The following is a 19,427-nucleotide window of genomic DNA, read 5'->3' on the forward strand; positions in this document are numbered from 1 at the left end:
AATAAAATAAAAATACGAATAAATAAAAGAAAAGAAAAAAAGAAAAAATATTTTTTTAAAGAAATATTAAAGAAATTAAAAAAGTAAGGTTTAAAAGCAATAAAATAAAACAAATGAAGGGAGAAAAATAATAATAATGATAAAAAAATAAAATAAAACTTAGGATCTAATTGAAACAAATTGGACTTAAGGGATTTTAAAAATGTACTGCAACAGAAAGAATAAAAAGTTAGGGGCCAATTCACAAAGTATAAAAAAATAAACACGGGTTAAATTAATTAAATTGGAAATTAAGAGACAAATTTACAAATGGTGATTGAATTACAAATCGATTCAAAATACCAGAGACTGCGAAAAGAATTTAAGAATCCTCTATTTGTACATTAGTCATCGGTATATAAATACCCAAAAAACCTTCTTTTTCCTTCATTCTCACCATTTCTCAAAAACCTTCATCCCCAAAATAAGAGAAAGCTCTCTCCCTTCCCCGATGGTCGGCCACCAGCTGGTGGCCGAAAAATCCAAACTCACTCGCAAGACCCGTCTCACCTTCCCTAACCCTGAAAACCAACCTAGTTTCCCCTAAAAATCCCCCTAGATTTGTAGATCTAGGATTTACCTTTCGAAAATAAACTCGAGAGCCCGGTGACCTTTGGCGTTCCCGATGCCTTGCACGGTGGTGAGAACTCCTTTTCCCTTACTCTGGTTTGTTGTTTCGTGATGTGGTTGTTGGTTCCGTTATTGGTTTTGATCTTGTGTTTGGTGGTTTTGTTGTGCTTTTTGGGTTCGATAATGGTGTTGTTGTTGGCCTCTTATTCTCTCTATTGTTGTCGGTTCTGGTTGCCCGAACGTTACTGTTGTGGTAAATGTTATGGGTACTGTCGTTCACTGATGGTTTTCAATTTTGCTGTGTTGAGCAATGATTCGGTCCCTCGTGGTTGTGTTATGTTATGTATTTATATAGCCCCGATGGGGACTGTTTTCGATGATATGGGGGTGGTTCTCGTATGTTTCGGGCCTAACGTTGTTCGTGGTTGGCCGATCAACTTGGGATGGGTCAGTCCTGGGATCTTTAGTCGGCCGTTTCGCCCCTTAACTATTGGTTTCTTCCTTGTGCGACGCCTGTGACAAACGTTGAAAACTCTAATCCTTGGATGTTGGTTACGAGCTAGGTCATGCCCACTTTGGACTATTTGGACCTTATTTTGGACCTGGACAGAAAAACAAAAGGAAATAAATAAATAAGAAATAATAATAATATATTATATAAAAAAATAATTTTGAAAAATTATATAATATATATTTTAAAAAATATTAAAAAAACTATATATTATATATTTACAAAATGTTTTTTAAATTATATATTATATAGTTTTCAAAAATGTTTTAAAACTATATATTATATAAATGTTTTAAAAATGATTTCAAAACTATATATTATATATATTCATAAATGTTTTTTCAAAAATCTATATATTATATATATATTTTTAAAATGTTTTCAAAAACCATATATTATATATGTTTCAAAAAGCTTTCCAAACATTATATAATATATATATATTTCCAAAAACCATTTTCAAAACTATATATATTATACGTTTTTCAAAAACATTTGTAAACTATATAATATATCAGACGAAAATGGGTGTCTACACTATGTAACGATAATGTGTAAATAGTAGTTTTTAATGTACTGCAAATGACTAATAAGATGGAATTTAGGGAGTTAAATTGGACAATTTTGAATTTATTTGATATAAGGTGGACGGTCTCAGCACACAGTGTTTTCCTCCTTAAAATTTGTTGGAAGAATTAGTGGCTTGGTGCTCTAATTGTTTCCCTCTTTTCCATGGTTTATGATATTGAAAATTTGATATTGTATCTATGACATGGTTTCTACTATATGATAGACTGTTCCTATTTGTGCATATTTAAAATGTCATATCATTTTTAGAAGCATTTTATAAATTTATCAATTACTCTCTCTTTTTTTAATCTTATTTTTCTCTAAAAATATGTGTGACATCTTCCTTTTTCTCCTTTTATTTTTTTTTTCAGTCGGTAACATCAATCTTGATATTGGTTGCCGATCACGGGTGATTATTAGTTTTCTTATTTTTTTTCATACTATGTGTTTTTTCTTGAGTTTTTTTTTTAATTTTGAATATTAATCTATGTACTTGTGACGTGCTTTTCTCTACTATTGTGACACGTGATTTCTCTGTTTTCGTGGCACGATCCTTATAGCTTTCGGTATGTTTTTAGTATACCCTTGCAGTCGTTTTGGTAATTACACAAAAACCATCACGACATTTATTTTTATGAAGATTATTGAGTTATTTTGATATTGATTGTCACTCTCAATTGAGGGTTCTGATTTTCTTTGTATTTTTGAGTTTAATATTTTTATTTTTGTATGAGTTTTTGTTGACTACTGTCTTTAATTTTCTCTATATGTTTGGGTGCATTATAATTCTATTTTTTTATTGTTTTTTGAATGAAATCTAGTTGAGATTGTTAAAAAATTTTGTCATTCTCTTTTTCAGGCTGGGTTGTGTGCATCATTTATCCATCACAAGATTTTAAGCCTTTGCAGAATGTAGTTTAAATGTACAGATGATTGATTTGTAAAACTGAGAATTTCATATCAAAATTTGTATAATAAATATATTATTCATTTGTGTCAATGAGCACAAAATACCAAAGGGAAATGAAATTTATTTTTTTAATGATACATGAACATCTTACACACACATCTAGCTACTTACTGCCCCCAAGTTTATGTTTTATAGTCCCGTCTGTTTTCTTCACCGATGCAGTACTACAACAGCTGACAACATGTACTTGTACACGTACATACAACATACATACAAATGTATATATTGTGGATTTGTGGTCCCCGTTTTGGATGGCTCAGATTAACCCAACCCAACACTCTGAAACCACCCTGTTGAGAGATCCTGTCCCTCCATAAAAAATCTTGAAGTGCCAAAGAAAATATTTATTTATTTTGTTAACTTTGTTGGGCAAACAGGTAATAAAAACCAGGAAAAGGAGTCATGCAAGGTGAAAGATAACAGCAAAGAGTAACAAAATCTCAGTTCAGATTGCTGGGATCTGTGTAATTATTATTATTATTATTATTATAATATATATATATATATATACATGATTGTGGTCCTTAAAGGGATCTTTTGATCTTTGCTAAGGGGTTTTTTGTTTAATTATTTTTACCTTAAATGGTAAACCCTTTCACTAGTTGCATAAAGCTACAACCAACAGTTACTCTAACCTTTGGTTTCCTTGTAGCAAACCTTTAAGATACCCCTTGGAGTTGGAAATCAAATGGTTACCTACCTACTTGTTCTTAAGTAATTATACATTAATGGTCGAATTTTCTTCAAGTATACGAATAAATCAAACCTGTACTTCAGAGTTTTTTAATGGAGAACTTGAAGGAAAACTTAAATAGTAAAAAATATTAAATCAAATATATGTTTTCTTTTTCAGTGTTCTGGTAATTGGAATCATATAAAGTTGAGGTGTTGAAAAGGAGGTACCAAGAAATTAAGGCAAAAAAAAAAAAAGGGAATTGACTTAAAAATGGGCATTATGAACCCTTTTACTAAATACCATGGTTGTGTATAGGATAAAAAAGATTTTGTGATATCCAAACAACTATGCGTTTGACCCATTGTTGAAACTTAAATTGGCACGAATCAACTTACCTCATAGTTAAAGGAATCATTATTATTCCTAGAGGTTACGAGTTTAAGCACCAACAACTGTAGCAGTGTGAACGAGCGTTCATTGTCAAATGATTGAAAATATTTAAAACATATACTACTTGGTAATCACTTAGCTTAATAAACAAAAATATACTAAAAAGGTTATACCCTTGTTCAAGTAGATTCAAAAAGTGTTATATCATTATTCTATCGTTTTAAAAGTTAAAAACTTGTGAAAGATTAAAATTTTATTTGAATATTTAACTGTTTTAAAAATAACATTATTATACTTAATTATGCATGGATCAAGGAGTGGTTTTTGAATTGTGGGTAAATCATTAAGAGGGTAATGCAAATTAACTTGAGGATAAAAAATGAGTTAGTTTGATGTCACTTTCTTAGTTTTCAAGTGCAAATTTAAATATGGGGCAATATCATATGGTCCCCCATTGTCATGCAAAAAAAGGGGGGGTTCCATTGTTAGTTTCATAGCCCTATCTATGTATGATCTCTATCTAAAGCTGCCAATCGGTAGGACACCCTTTGCATATAAATGCCCTAAAATCCCTCCCAAATATTGAGTCGATGTAGGGCACAATCTGCTTCTCAAACCCCATGAATCCTTCCATGTCTGTCCAAACCCAGCAAACCCTTTTCTCTCTGTCTACACCCAAAACATGTCCATAAAAAAAACCCTAAACCCTTTGGTTTCACACATGTGGCAAAGGGTCCCAACCAGCTTCCACACGTGCCAAGTCTCACATTTTGTAGCCGCCTACATCCCAACACCAACACCCAAGGTGGCCGTTAATGGGACCACCCCTACCAATGACCCTTTTAGAATGTTCTTGTTTTTTAACGTGCAATAAAACTTCATCACACCATACATATGCATATGGCCTAGGATCTAGAGTACTAGATCAAGGCTTTACAAAGGGAAGCAATAGATGAAACAGTTTTGCTTAGGTGGCAGGCGATTATTGACTTTGATATTGTGGACTGTCCCGTATGCAAAATTTTCAGCTTGCATGCAATTGTGTGAAAGGGATGGGGATGCATGGGATGATCGTAGAGATCTTCAACCAGAATCATATCTGAAAATTGCACCTTTGGTTAGTCACGCGGTTTTGTTGATTTTCTCTTCTCCACTCGTTTTTAAGCTTTAAACACAAGATTTCGGTGCCACGAAATAGATTCATCGTGTCGGATAGAATCGATTTCTCATCAAGTATATAACGTTGCTTCATTCATGAAATTTCGAGTGTAGGTGAAAAAGAAAATCCAACACACACGAGACCAAAGAGAACGCATGCAATGTTAGGTTGAATATTAGTTATATTTGCATAGCAAAAATAAGGAAATGCTTTGGGGAGAAGGAAGGGGTTCACCCTTTAGTTTCATTTATGGGTCTAATATCTAGTTATATATGTTAATATATATATATATATAGGTTATATAATCGAGTGAATTTATACAAGTGATACCCTTAATTATAAGATTATTGTAATTAGTTAGGGTTTGGGATTAAAGAAGATTTGAGATTGTTCATAAGATATAGGTGAAATATTTATTGATTTTGATTGGTTGCCCTCTAGTTTTCTGGTTTCGTCTTAATTAATTCGAATCAACCCGAGTCGCATACATAGCTTTAGTAGGTGAGTCTCTCGGCATGAATTTTCTGAATACACAAGAACTCAAATTTGATACATTACTTAAGTGATATCAACTTACTTACCACTTGAACCAACCCTATATATATATATATATATGTAAATATATGAGAGGAACACCTGTCATTAATTTAAATGAAGACAACATCATTTAATATAAGTAATCGATAGAGTAAATTAAGAATCTTAATATTTAATTTAAAGATGTAATACCTCTCTATTTAATTAAAAATATATATAATAAAAACATTTAAAAAATGGAAAGAATTTTGCATGAGCATGAAAAGCCATAATGCTTGTTTGCTTGCTCCAGTCTAAAACTGACACTCGCAACTACTGAAAACGGAGTTGTAAATTGTAATGTCCTTTGTGTCTCAGGTCGTGTCTCTCGGTAAATCAGTGGCCATCTGTTTCCGACACGTGTCTCTAGGTACATTATATTGTAACTCCAACTTCACTCTCTATTTCACGCGTGTGTTACAGTGTCCCCATTACTAGACGACCTTAGCTTTACACGCGCGTTTAGATGAACCTCTTCCGGATTTTTGTTTTGTTTTTTGCATAGGGATTGCTGTGGCTGGAATTTACATTTCTCACTCTGGTTTTACTGATTCCATGAAGGAATTCTTTTTGTCTTTTTTATGTCATAGTTTTTTGTTTATTTATAAAATTGAATAGCTGTTTTTTAAATAAATAATCTGAATATAATTATGAAATCAAATAGTAAACATATATTTCACAAAACCAAGACTAAAAAAATTAACATATTTGAAACATTTATTAATTGTAAATCATTTGTTTTATTTTACATACATATATATCGTAGAAACAAAGGAATTTACTTTGTTTTTAATTGCTTTAATTTGAAATCTAAAGAAAATTCAAATCTTTTCGAACCCTCTGTCGATAAAAGATCACTTTCTTTTTGATCATCAAGCAAAAGCCAAACACAGGCACACACAAAACCCTCTGCTTTTCTATCTCTCTCTCTCTAGCTCTCTTTTGTTTAAGACAAAAAAAATCAAACCCTTTATTTTAATGGCTACTTCACTTACACTCTCGACTCCAGAGACAGATAACCCAACAAAAAAACCCGTTGAAGGCGAAGCTAAACCAGCTATGGAGTTTGCGAAGAGCAGCAACAAAGGAAGGAAGCCTAATGGGAAAGCTCCATGCCCAAAGAAACAGCCGCAAAGAGGCATGGGAGTTGCTCAACTCGAACATTTAAGGAAAATGAGTGAAACGAGAGCCACGACGACGATAACCCAGTTCCCTTGTGAAACTAGTGGAGGAGCTGGTAATATCCCCGTGCTTCACGGTGTAGCGAACTATGGTGTTCCCATGGTGATCAATGGTGGAAACGGAGGGTTTTGGGGTTGGGGTGGGGAAGCAGATGGTTTTATGATGCAGAGAGTTGTTATAAATGGAGGGTTTGGTGGGTCTAATGGTCAGCTTTTGGTGGGAAATCCTGGTAATTTACAGGTTGGTATTGTTGAGGCTTCTAAGGAGCTCTCTTCAATGCCAAAGTTGCAGCATTGTAAGCCTGATCGTTGTGATTCTTGCTTTAAGGTCTAGTTTTTCTTTCTCCTTTTTCGGTTTTTTTTCTTAATCTGCATAGTTTTATGAGCTTTGGGTTTTGTTTTGTTTTTGTTTTTGTTTTCGTTTTTTTCTGTTTGATTCCTGAGAAAATATAAGAGGGAAAAAATGGAGATTTTTCTAGCCATCTTTGATTGCCAACTTACTGAATCACTTTCATACATGTTGTAGAAGAAGCGTTGCAATGGGGAATCTGAAACGGGGAAGTTGAATGGAGGGATATTGAACCAATTTGGACAAACTTTCCCCAGAAAAGAAGTTGATTTCCATGGATGGAAGAACCTGGAAAACAATCAGAATCACACCAATGAAGAGATGAATGGGTTCAGTTCAAGAGCTGCAAGGAGTGCTTATGCCTATGCAGCAACATGCCAAAAGAACAACACCAATGAGGTAAATGAAATCATGTTTCAATCAAACACATTTCTTTTTCTGGACTCTTTTGATGTAATTTTTTTTCTGGGGTTTTGTTCTGGCAGACTGTGGGTGTGTTAGCTATTCACAAGAAGGGAAACTCAGCTGGCACTGGAAGTTATGTGATGGAGTATGAATTTTTCCCAGGGAAAACCGGCAGAAACACAGCTTCCAAGGAATGGGAATTGCCTCAAGAAGGTTCCTTTTCACTTGGTGATGAAGCTTCTCATGCTAGTGCTTCTAATTGTTTTGATTTGTCACTCAAGCTTTCTTATTAGAACCATATATACAGGGAAATTAATTGCCTGTTCTTTTTGGCTTTTGTTTTGTTGAAAAAACTTGATTATATCTAATATAGTACTGAATTACTGCAAATTATCCTTTCTGCTTTTTCAATACATGTTCGAGGTTCACGACTGTTTATTATAATAATATCGTCTTTAAGATTCGAATATAAGTTAGGGTTTTCATTGTCTTGTAGATTATGTATATGTAGATGGAAAGGATGGGCTTAAAACCCTAGCAACTGTATCTGTCACTCTTTTGGAATTTCACAAGGAGGGTATCTCTAGCTTTCTGTTAAAAGGGAGTGAACTAATTGTAAACCTTTTTAGGGTTTGTTTTTGAAAAAAGTGAAACCAAAGCATATGGAGACCATCACTTTCCAGGAAAATTGAAGCAAAACACACAGACATACATAATAACGATTCTGTATATCATCAGAAATTGGCTGTTGGCTACTGCTGCAATAGATGAGTGCAGGTGAAAGTTTCAATATAAACAATTGGAACACACGAGTAATCTTAACTCGGATTTTAACATTAAAAAGCCATGTTAAATACTTAGCAAAGTTGACCCAAACTCAGTCCAAATCTAAAGAGTTTGCAAAGAAACTGTGATTAAATCGAAAATGAGTGGAAACAAACTGATGAAACCTAACAGTTTGTGTGGACTGATAGTCTGGTAGTAGCAAAAGCTGTGTGTTGCAAACTTTTTGATTGGTTGCTGATCAGTGATGTTACTTAGTTCCCCAGCTTTTCCTTTTGGTTAACAAAAAGGGCAAAAAAAAAAAACAAATCCTTTTTTAGTTATTGTACTTTATGGTTAAGCATATTTTTGCATTGTTTTCTCGTTTTTTCTTCTGGATATTGAGTAGGGAAATATGAAGAACATAGAAGAAAATTGCATGCATTGCATGCCGCAGAAAAGGGTAACGTGGACGGCAGGATTCGAACCTGCGCGGGCGAAGCCCACATGATTTCTAGTCATGCCCGATAACCACTCCGGCACGTCCACAAGATTGGCGGGTCTGTTCTATATTTTTAACCTCTATTTCTTTTCTTCTTTAGGCCAAAATATAATATCTTTTAATTTTATTTTCCTTGGAACAAAGGTCACTTCACATAATTTGTGTGGGTTTTATTTTAAAATATAATAAAAATAAATAATATATCTATATATTTTGTTGATGTAAATAAGTTTAACTCATTGATAATGAGCGATTAACCTTTTTTAATTTGGGTGGAGAATCGTGATTGGTTAAAAAACGATCGTTGGTCGATGTTTGAAGGAGGGAAAAAGATGATTATCATGAGGAAGAAAAAAATGATAGACCTGTTTTAAATGGTCCACATTCTTTTCAATATTGGTTGAGCATATTTATAGTGATCTTTAGTGTGTGTCAGTCTAGTATAATGATACATATTTATAAGTTGATCAAGTTAAAAAAAATGGATAACTAATCCTTGAATTTTGTTTCAATAAGTCACATAGGACCTATGAGGGTATTGCCTAAGTCTCTTCTGCGTATTATAGTTGACTTGAGTATTTGTGTTCGGAGGATGCGAGTTTTTAGAGATTTTGACAAACGGAAAGGTATATTAAAAGACCAATTATAAATGAAGTACTAAAAGATTCAGTGTGAAGGTTTCCAAAAAGTGTTTGCGTAGGTATAATATTTTTAACTTTTATTTAATTATTATTAAATTTATAATTAAAGTAAAAAAAGTAATAATTTAATCACAAATTCAGGTATTAGAACATTAATTCTAAGAAAAAATTACAATACCAAAAATCTTATTGCACACCTAAAATCTCAATAAATCTTTTTCCAAATCCTATATGAACACTTCTCTGTGTTTTCTTCGCTTTTCTATACATTTATTATATGTGAAATAGATTGTCAATGGAAGCGTCACTGTTGTAAAGTCCAATACTTTTTGACCGCTTCAAAATATTCATTCATCCGTCGTAAGCAACCCCTAGAACCCTCAATAAACCGAAACCGAAACCGAAACCGAAACCCCAAAGAGAATTCAATGAATCCCTCGGATAACTGTGACTACCCTAAGCTCCCAACGATCAAGATCCACCACCCCCACCGCTGGCACCCGTCGCAAAATCGGCGTTGCCGTCGACCTCTCCGAGGAGTCCGCTTTAGCCGTCCAGGACTACATCCGAGCCGAATATGCCGTTGTCCTCATCCACGTTTCCCCCACCTCCGTACTCTTCGGAGCCGACTGGGGTCCTCTTCCCCACACCCCACAAAGCCCGGGGACGCCGCAGTCGCAGAAACAACTGGAAGATGATTTCGACGCCTTTACAGCGTCGAAGGTGGCGGATTTGGCCAAACCCTTGAAGGAAGCCGGGATTCCTTTTAAGATCCACATAGTGGAAGATCATGATATGAGGGAAAGATTGTGTCTTGAGGTGGAGAGGTTCGGGTTGAGTGCTGTTATAATGGGGAGTAGAGGGTTTGGAGCTGAGAAAGAGGGAGTGAGGGGAAGTTGGGAAGTGTTAGTGATTACTGTGTGCATCACTGTGTTTGCCCTGTTGTTGTTGTTAGGTATCCTGAAGATAAAGATGGCGGGAATGGCATGCCCGTCGTGACGGTTAAGGTGGCTGGGGTGGAGGAGGAAGGTGGCAAAGGTTAATCCTTTTCCTTTCTTTTTTATTTATTTATAGTTTTTTGGTCTTTTCAGTTTGATTGAAAATTTGACATCTTTTTACTTGATTCAATGCTTAGTTTTGATGATTTACCTTTTCTTTTATTGCTAACTGCTTATGTGTTTTTATAGTATGCTCAAATGATCCATTTAGCTAATCCGGTTTGTTAGAAATGTATTGGTTTCTTGCTGTCCTTGTAGATCGTATATTGTGGAGTGGATAGGATTAGTTGTCCCTTGAATTTTGTTAATAGATAAGGAGGTGTTTGATGGGACAACAGTACTAATCATTTAACTAGGAGATCAAGAAATCTGCTGCGTGCTTAGTAATAATCTGTTCATACATGTCTGTGCTAACGGGTTAGGAGTGCATAATTCATAAATACGATAAAGATATGTGATAGCATTTGTTACAGTGTGACTGAATATGCCTTAACACTTGATAGGGCTAGTTTCCCTTCTTTTGTTTTGAGCTCTTACTGAATGTTAGGTTGTTAAAATTTGGAAGCTAATTGAATTTGGGATCAGTATTCGTTGGTCTACAATATGAGTGATGATTTAATGCGTAGGGTGACATAAGGTACTACCATATGCTTGATGTTGGACCTTATAACATAGGTTGCTGCTCGATTGATAGTAGACCATAGAGCATTGCCTAAATGTGATAAATACGCGAAGATAGCAATTGCTACTATTTCTTTTCCTGTTAAATCTGAGAAAATGCAAGTATTAATGCATGATTGATGGAGAGGAAAGTCTAAACAGCTATTGAAAATGAGAAAAAAAATTAATAAATCTAATTGAATTAGGGATAAAGAGAAGGGTTCTGGGATTTTCTGGCAACCAATTCTGTTAAAATTCTATTAATGATAATTATCACTTCCCCAATAACCTCTAGCATAGTATTTATATTAAAATTCTCACCAATAGTCCTATTTAATCATAACTCTTACTAAGAGTCCTTTACTAATTACATAACTATTTAAAATAACGCAAAAGATGCTATAAAAAATAACTTAAAAACTGATGACAGAAAGCTAATCCTAATGATAAATAATTAACTAGAACTTGGATGCTCGTACATCAATGATGTACAGTTACTATACAATACATGGACTGGCAAGTTATCCTGCTCATGGAGGTTTGAATGCACCATCTTTTTTATCATGTGAAATGATCAGATTGTATTAGAAAGATGTTTTGGGCAGTTATTTTCCCACTTAAGATGAAGCAAGTTGATGCTTGAAGGCAGTGGAGTATTTCTAGTGCTCGAGTATCGGATGATTGATTGGAGCTTTAAAAGAATTTTTTTTATTGTATTTTTTACGGAAATTTTGAATCATAGTTACTTTACCTTGGAAAATATAGGGAGATGAATCTGTTTGGTGTGTTTTTTACTCTGGACCTTTTTGTTAAAGCATGCCTTCCTACCCTTATATTCAGGGACTTTAAGAAAGAGGATGTGGCAATTGGGTGTTTGCTGGAACATCTTTCTGTTTTCATACATGTTACTTTGCAACTTACTTTTTTGGGTTTTTCGTATATTATTGTTGGAAAGTAGTGGACATGTTTGGATAATTGGATTAATGTGGGTTTGGTAAGTTAATTGTCGATGGAAAGTTATTATCAGATGCTAAAATGATTTCCCTATATTTGGAGATGTCTCTTTCACTTGGGATGAAATTGTTAAATATGTGTGTGTATGCATATTTCCTCCGTCCATTTGTTTGTTTAGGATATTGCTTATGAAGCAAATGGGAATGGCCTACGGAATGAGAAGCATGCAAAGAAAATGATAAGCATGAGATTGCCTGTTATGAAATCTATGGCATGTTTAAATAGCAAAGCTTCCGCGGTTTCTTTTGTATCTTGTTTCACGTATGAAATTTGTGCGAGTTCCTGAATTTATAAACGCACTGCAACCTTATAAATTGACATTAGTGTTTGGGGCTTCTTTTTGGCAGATGCTTAGGGTAGTTTCAGATTTCTCGTATCAGCAGCAGGTATGTATCTTGGTGTCGGAAAATATCCTCAACTTATATTTGCCATTCTTCTAAGCATTTATTTTTCCCACCATGCTTTTACTTGTGTTACAGCGAGGATAGGAATTACCCAGCGCAAAGAGAAGTGAAAATGTCCGCCGGATGATGGTTAAAATGGAATGATCCTTCGGTTTTCTCTTTCTCTTGTTCTCGTCTTTGTACAACTCATAACGATGATGTTGTTGTATGGTTAATGAGGTTCCTGATTTGATTCTTACGACTACTCGAGGATGTTATTTTTACTGTACTTGATATAATTGCCAACATTTGGGTTTAGTTTGTATGAGCTGTTTGTGCTTGCTTTGAATGCTAGCATCGTATATTCTTATCTGCCCGTCCATTTATTCTAGCTGTGATTTTCTCGAGCAACCGAGCATAATCCCTTTCAGTCGACCTTCTAGTTACTAGAGGTACTCCTAGGTACCTAACAGGTAGTTTTCCCAATGCAAACCCAATTACTTGCAATGCAAGCATGTTTTTATTGATACTTCTGGCATGTACTTGGCGACTTTGGGGGATTCCTCAAGTACGTTGAACTGCACACTCCCTAGCTCTATCCTTTTCGCCTGCGCCTCTCTTTTAAGAGTTGTTATATATATAATAACATTTTTATTTCTTAATTAAAATTAAAGAGTAAAATATAAATTGTTATATCTAATATAAGAACTCTATAATTAGCCCTAAATGTTTAGAAAATGATCGCTTCGAGTGATGCTTGAGCAAGGGTGATGCTTTAAAATATTATATTATGGACCCTCATCATTATATTGGTCATCCACTTCACTCTTCTTTTCATATCATCATTAGTTATGAATCTTTGCTCATATTTTTTTTGTCATAAAAAAGCAAATTTCAAAAAATTATCTTTTTTTTTCATTAGTTAGCTGATACTATGATTGATGTTGGGAGGAAGTTTAATGATATAATTTCACTATAACTTAAAAAGTTAATTTTGAGTTGATTAATCACAAGTAAAAATAATAATAAGTTCATTTTGAGTTTAATAATCACATGAAAAAAATAATGAAATGGGTGATATTTATTGATAGAGACGGTAGATGACACGATGATATGTGTTTATAAAGTAATTTTTTCGTAGATAGGCATGTGATGGATTTTTATTTTATTTTCAAAATCAGAATTAAGAAATGATCATGTGTTTTAAAATGGATGGGTGATATTTATTAGAAAAATTCAACAACACTTGAAAAGCGGCGATGAACACCGATAAATTAATTTATAAAATGATAAAATTATAAGGTATTCAACGTATAATTATATTTTAATTTAAAAATGTAATTGTAATTGTAATTTTAAATAAATAATAATATTAATTACATTGTTTTTTAAATCTTATTTTTTTATTATAATTGGATCAAATAGTAACCCAAATTAGAAAACCCTTATTTTTTAAAGCTTTGATTTTGTCATCGCCACCGCCACCCACTCCGATTTCGTCTTACTACTTCAATTGAATCTTTTCCGTTCATCCCTCCCGAAGTGGACGTCATTCACCACAGTTCGCGCAACCAACCTGTTAAGGTGAGGTAGATTAATTTTATTTACTTTCAAACTTGGTTTTCCGTCCAATCCATCACCATCAGGTAGTGGCTCATCGACTATCGACACCTTCACCAGTAGTGGCCATGGTTGTCGGTGTGGGACTGCCTCCTCTCATCTTACTTCCCCAATCCCATATTTCTTAAACCCTAACCCTAATTTTGTAATTTTTCCAATTGTATAATCTGAATTTCTTAATTGATTTCCAAAATTCCCTATTTAGAACCCCAATTAGAACAATTGGACCTTAATTCTTACGTTCAAATCGGTTTTTTTCAATCCAATTATGATTCCCAATTTCGAGTCATGAGGGGCGTATAGGTACGTTGGCCCTTATGTAACGTTACTCAAGCATGCCTGTATCGATACATACAATGTACTGGTACCACAATTGTGCTATATTTTTTTAATTGCATTTAATGTACCGATAAACTCAGGTAGGGTATCGGTACGATATGCTTGATTTGTATATTTTAATTATGCATGCTTATACTTTATCCTTTTAAGTTAGATAATGTATCTAAACTTAATGCCTTCAAAAACAAGTTAAGATGATGGAGTGTAAGCGACATATCAACATGAGTTTGGAGAAGACCAAGAACGAGATACATTCATTATAATTAACTGAAATTTTAATACTGGTGATGCATTTGTTTTGTCGGTATATTTTTTTTTAAGATTATTGTTTTATATTTTTATTTGTTTTATATACATATAGGAAAAAATGAAGTTGTATATGAGGAAAAGATTAGAACTTTTTTGAGTGATCACAAGTTCGAGACACTCATTCATTCGGTGCAAAAAATTGAAAAGGAATTTGCTATAATGAATGGCCAATTCGAAAATTTAAAAGGACAATTCGAAATATTAAATGGCCAATTTGGGAAATTAGTGAGCATATTAACACTGAGTAATGTTAAAATTTCAATACAAGATGATGATTTAGTAAAAGGAAAAGGTATGCATAGTCGATCATTAAAGGAGGATGCTTTAAATAATAGATCAGAAAAGACGAATTTACACAGCGTTCTATTGAAATATGAGAGTTTAGAAAATAAATCACAAATGGAATAAGGATTAAGTGTCGTACCATTGAAGGATGAAATCGAGAGTGGTATTAAAAAACTAAGTTTGTCTCAATTTATTAATTATGATTGTTATTGTTCTTCTCCCTCATTATAACGTAGTGGCAAAAGGAAACTTAATGTTAACTCTGAAAACAACAGCAAGACATGATAGTAATGGTTTCACAAAAATTCCAATCGAGGTTTTAACTTTCAATTTAATCCTAATCGATTTCCTAGTCAATTAGTTACGTTGAAGGAAACTCCAATGGTTAAAAAAATTGGGCTTAAAATGTGTAACGGTCCTTAGGCTTTGTCAAAGATGAATGTGTCTCAACAGAGAAAAAGTTTAAGGTGTTCGACCACACATTTAGATTTTACTGATGATCCGAAGTCGAAAAATATGACATCGAGAAAAAGAACTAGAATTTCTAAAGTGAATACCAAGGTATGTATAAATCATTCTTTATTGGTTATATTTGATGTTAAAGTTTTATTTTAGTTTATTAAAAATATTTGTAAGAGTTATGCTTTTCATGTAGTATAAATATAAGGCAAGTGATTTGTTATCAGAATATACCAAAGAAATTGGTACGATAAGTGATGCGTATAAGCAATATTTGAAGTTTTTAACGCATGAAGAACACATAATTTGTATGAATATTGCTACTAGGAATGATACATCCAACATTGTTTACATGTCCAAGAATAATAATTTGGATGTCATCAATGCTCATATTGTTTTTCCAGAAAAATGGTTATCTGATTGGGCATTACAATTTAAATTATTTAATGTTTTACATGATTAATATTAATTATTTTGTCTGTTATTAATTTAATTATTTTTATTGTTTTCAAATATTTAATAGTTTATCGATATGTATGTGTACGATTTGTACTTGAGAGAAGCGCTTATCACGAAAGTTATATATGTCTCTGTCATTTTAGGTAAAAAATAATTAATGGGATGGAGATCGAATAATTTTAAGTCTATGATTTCATGACACTTATATTTAATGTTTGTCTCAGAGTATCCTTACCGAATATGTCGCACATTGCTTAGAAAGCAAGAAAAAATACTAGCATTTTCAAATTTCATACCCGTTGGATAGAGAATTTTATGCCTATTGATAATTGATAACTCTTCAAAAGAGTTATATTTTATATCTTTTTAACTTTGGTTAAATTTGCATTCTAGCATATTTTGGATCATATTTATATTTGTTTTAACATAGTTTACATCATTTGCTTAGTGAGAGCGAATTCTCGATACTTAGGCTAATTTTAATGTTTTTGCTGCAAAATTGATGCAGTGATATTATTAATGTTGTAGACGTTGTACGCTGATGTTGGATAGAATTACCAAGATGATGCTGCAACCTTTCATGGTCGGCAGGCAGGTGGAGAAATTTTAGGAATTGATAGTTGTTCATAGCTGGTGCGGGATTAAAGTCTGAAATTTGAATTTAAAAATGAATTTTCAGAAAAAGGGGATCTTTCCTATTGGTGGAAAGTTTAACCTTGATGGGCTATAAATATAAATTTTTCTACACACTTTTCCCATCATCAAAAACCATAGCCACCTCTATTTTCTCTCCCACCATTACCATGGCCACCTAAACAATTCATCGGGAAGTGCAGCAACAGTCGGGGAGCACTATTGTATAGCAGCATCAATCAAGTGGAGTTCTACTTTATTTTCGTCCCTTTTCTGAGATAGGGAAGTAATGATTATTTAGTTGAATAGTTTTTTTATTTTATTTTGGATGTTATTTGGTTTTCAAACATAAGGTGTTTGATTAAATGTCTTATTATGTTTTATGTTTAAACTTTGTTTTTATGTGTTGTCGTGCTTTTGAGAAGATTTTAGAAATAAATCTATCTCTATATATGTGATTTCTATAGTTTTTAGAAATAAAAGTTGTGGATTTTTCTGGTACTATCTTTGTGCAATGTTGGTATTTGTGAAAAGCAAGTTTAGTATACAAAAATATATGCTGCCAATTGTCCAACATTGTTAACTATTTAATTAAATTGAATTAATGAAGGATAATTCTTGTTAATTGAATGGTATTAATCATTGTTAGACACATGAATACACTGTTTTAAGCATATCCATAGTGGGAACGTCCAAATAACACTCGCACCCTTTGAATCTTTGATTTGTTGCTCTCTCGAATTGTGTAGCACTGCCCGACATTTATCATATGATTTTATTACCTTGATATCTTTATGTTACATTCTTAAAATACACTTTATATTTTCTTTTGCCAACAACAACTCTTTTGTAGCAAATTACTCTCTGTGGGCTTGACACCCGAAGCTTTTATGGCTTCCACTTTATTACTTGAACGATACATATACTTGCGTGATTGCTATAGCATCTTATGTAGCATCAATAGTAGTAATGTTGAACAAGTATATTTATAATTTGTTATTTGCTTGTACGTGGTTGACATTGATTTTTAACTCACATGATTTTGCAGGTATATGTGTGTTTACATTATGAAGCTGACAATCAGTGGTTTTTATTAGTTGTTGATGTTGTGGAGGGACATAATCACGTTTTAGACTCTCTTGGCGTTAATGAAGTGTGTAAAAATATTGCAGAAAATATTTTAACTTATTTATTATTTTATGAGAACTAATAGAATTCATGTAATTTTCAACTATAAATTTCTAAATTTTGTTTTGACTTATTATAACAGTTGAGTAAAGCTCCACTTATCTATGAGAGTCATGCTCATTTAGGTAGATTTTTTGAAGATGTTTCAAAATTCCAATCCATTTTCTTGGATTACCGAACCAGCCAAATTCATGCGTGATTTACGTTTAAAATTAAAGTTACTATTTTTTGGTTTGTGAATTTATTTTTAATAAATTATTTTATTTGATATTGGATTCATATACAATTCTGGCATGTACATATTGACGTATATAGAAGCCGATAGCAAAAACAAGTGGTCGAAGATTAGTTTCACGGTAAAGTATATCCTGTAGTTTCGTGTTACTATTGTGTGATATTGAATGCCATTATAAATTTATTGTGTTGACGCAACAGATGAGAGTTGAATGACTGAGAATTTTAGCAAAACTTGTTGAAAACAACCATAATGAAGTTGGTCTTTTCAATTTGTGTAAACTGCCTATAGATGATTAAGAAGTTATGGATTTTAAATGTAGTTTCTTCAATGCTGAATAATGGTGGTGTATTAGATTTTTCGAAACACAACATACATTTGAGTATTATTATATGTGTTATGATATAAATATATTGTGTTGATTCTGAAATTGTAGTACTAAATTCATCATAATGTGTGTTGATTCCAAAAAATTGATTAATAACTAAAACAATACTTAATCATTAAAATATTGCTTCCAATATATATTGATTTGATCATCTTTAAAGGTTTTTTTGATTTCATGGATTAATGGAAGTTGAAGTTGATCGATGTGGCTGTATCGATACGCTAATGTGGCAGTATCGATAAATATTCCATATCGCGCATTTGAAATACACTGTAATTACATAAGCTCGAAGCGTATTCGTACACGTATAAGGGCGTACCGGAACAAATAAACAAAAATTGAAAATTTTGATTAAATCATTTAAGTAGATAATTTAATTGATTTTATCCATACTATTTACGTGCCCTAAAAAATTTTCGACTTATCATTTTTTTCACATTTGAACTCGGTCAAATAACAATAACATATCCTAAATAAAATTGAACTATTTTCAAAATAATATTAAAAAAGATCCAAGATCTATAAATATAAAGTTGTAAATATTCCAACAAATCCAATCCAAAATAATCCAAAGTGGCATAACCATAACAAAAAAATCCAACATAATCTAACATAATCCAAACTAATCCATAAAATAAATCTAAGCCTTCGATGAATCATCGTTGCCATCAATTTCATCATTGTCATCATCCTGAAGGAGCTGAACTGATTACTCCAAGATGTCAAGATGCTCATCAAATAAATCGAAACGACGCATAATACTTCCCTCCATCTGAGTGATCAAATCTAAAATCCAAAGAGACGTCTCCTTGAGATGCTAGAGCAATTAGTTGACGAGCTGCTTGAGGAGTTGCAGGTGTTGAAGCTGGCCGTGAAGCGTGAGGAATCCACTCATTGTTGGCGAAATCAAAAGGAGCCCTTCGAAAATATGAATCACCTATCTTATTTCTTAGAGGGAAATGAATATCTACCGAACACTCTATGTTCTCCTTAATAAAGATATGACTTAGAACACAACTATAGTAAAAAGAGGTGACCATAGAGGTGAGACGGTCGGTGACGATGTAAACTAGACCGACAAAAATTATCTGAGAAAGATTGATGCATTACCTAGTGCGAAACAGAAAATCCACTACACATCGTTAGTCGTAAATTT

General features: G+C 33.0%; 1 protein-coding gene, 1 non-coding gene and 1 pseudogene across 2 annotated transcripts; 2 read left to right on the forward strand and 1 right to left on the reverse strand.

Annotated features, from left to right (window-relative positions):
• Nucleotides 1-6,322: 6,322 nt before the first annotated feature.
• On the forward strand, nucleotides 6,323-7,712 carry LOC120179455 (protein SPOROCYTELESS-like). Its single transcript, XM_039185049.1, has 3 exons — nucleotides 6,323-6,970; nucleotides 7,169-7,390; nucleotides 7,477-7,712. Exons 1-3 carry the CDS (start codon nucleotides 6,440-6,442, stop codon nucleotides 7,687-7,689), a joined length of 966 nt encoding a protein of 321 aa, XP_039040980.1. The 5' UTR covers nucleotides 6,323-6,439; the 3' UTR covers nucleotides 7,690-7,712.
• Nucleotides 7,713-8,625: 913 nt separating this feature from the next.
• Nucleotides 8,626-8,707, reverse strand: TRNAS-AGA. The gene has a single exon. It is a non-coding gene; the product is annotated as a tRNA-Ser (tRNA).
• A 1,007-nt stretch (nucleotides 8,708-9,714) lies between these two features.
• On the forward strand, nucleotides 9,715-19,104 carry LOC120179450 (annotated as a pseudogene).
• Nucleotides 19,105-19,427: the final 323 nt, after the last annotated feature.

This window comes from Hibiscus syriacus, unplaced genomic scaffold, assembly GCF_006381635.1.
Source record: "Hibiscus syriacus cultivar Baekdansim isolate YM2019G1 unplaced genomic scaffold, ASM638163v2 tig00112416_pilon, whole genome shotgun sequence".
NCBI classification, from domain to species: domain Eukaryota; kingdom Viridiplantae; phylum Streptophyta; class Magnoliopsida; order Malvales; family Malvaceae; genus Hibiscus; species Hibiscus syriacus.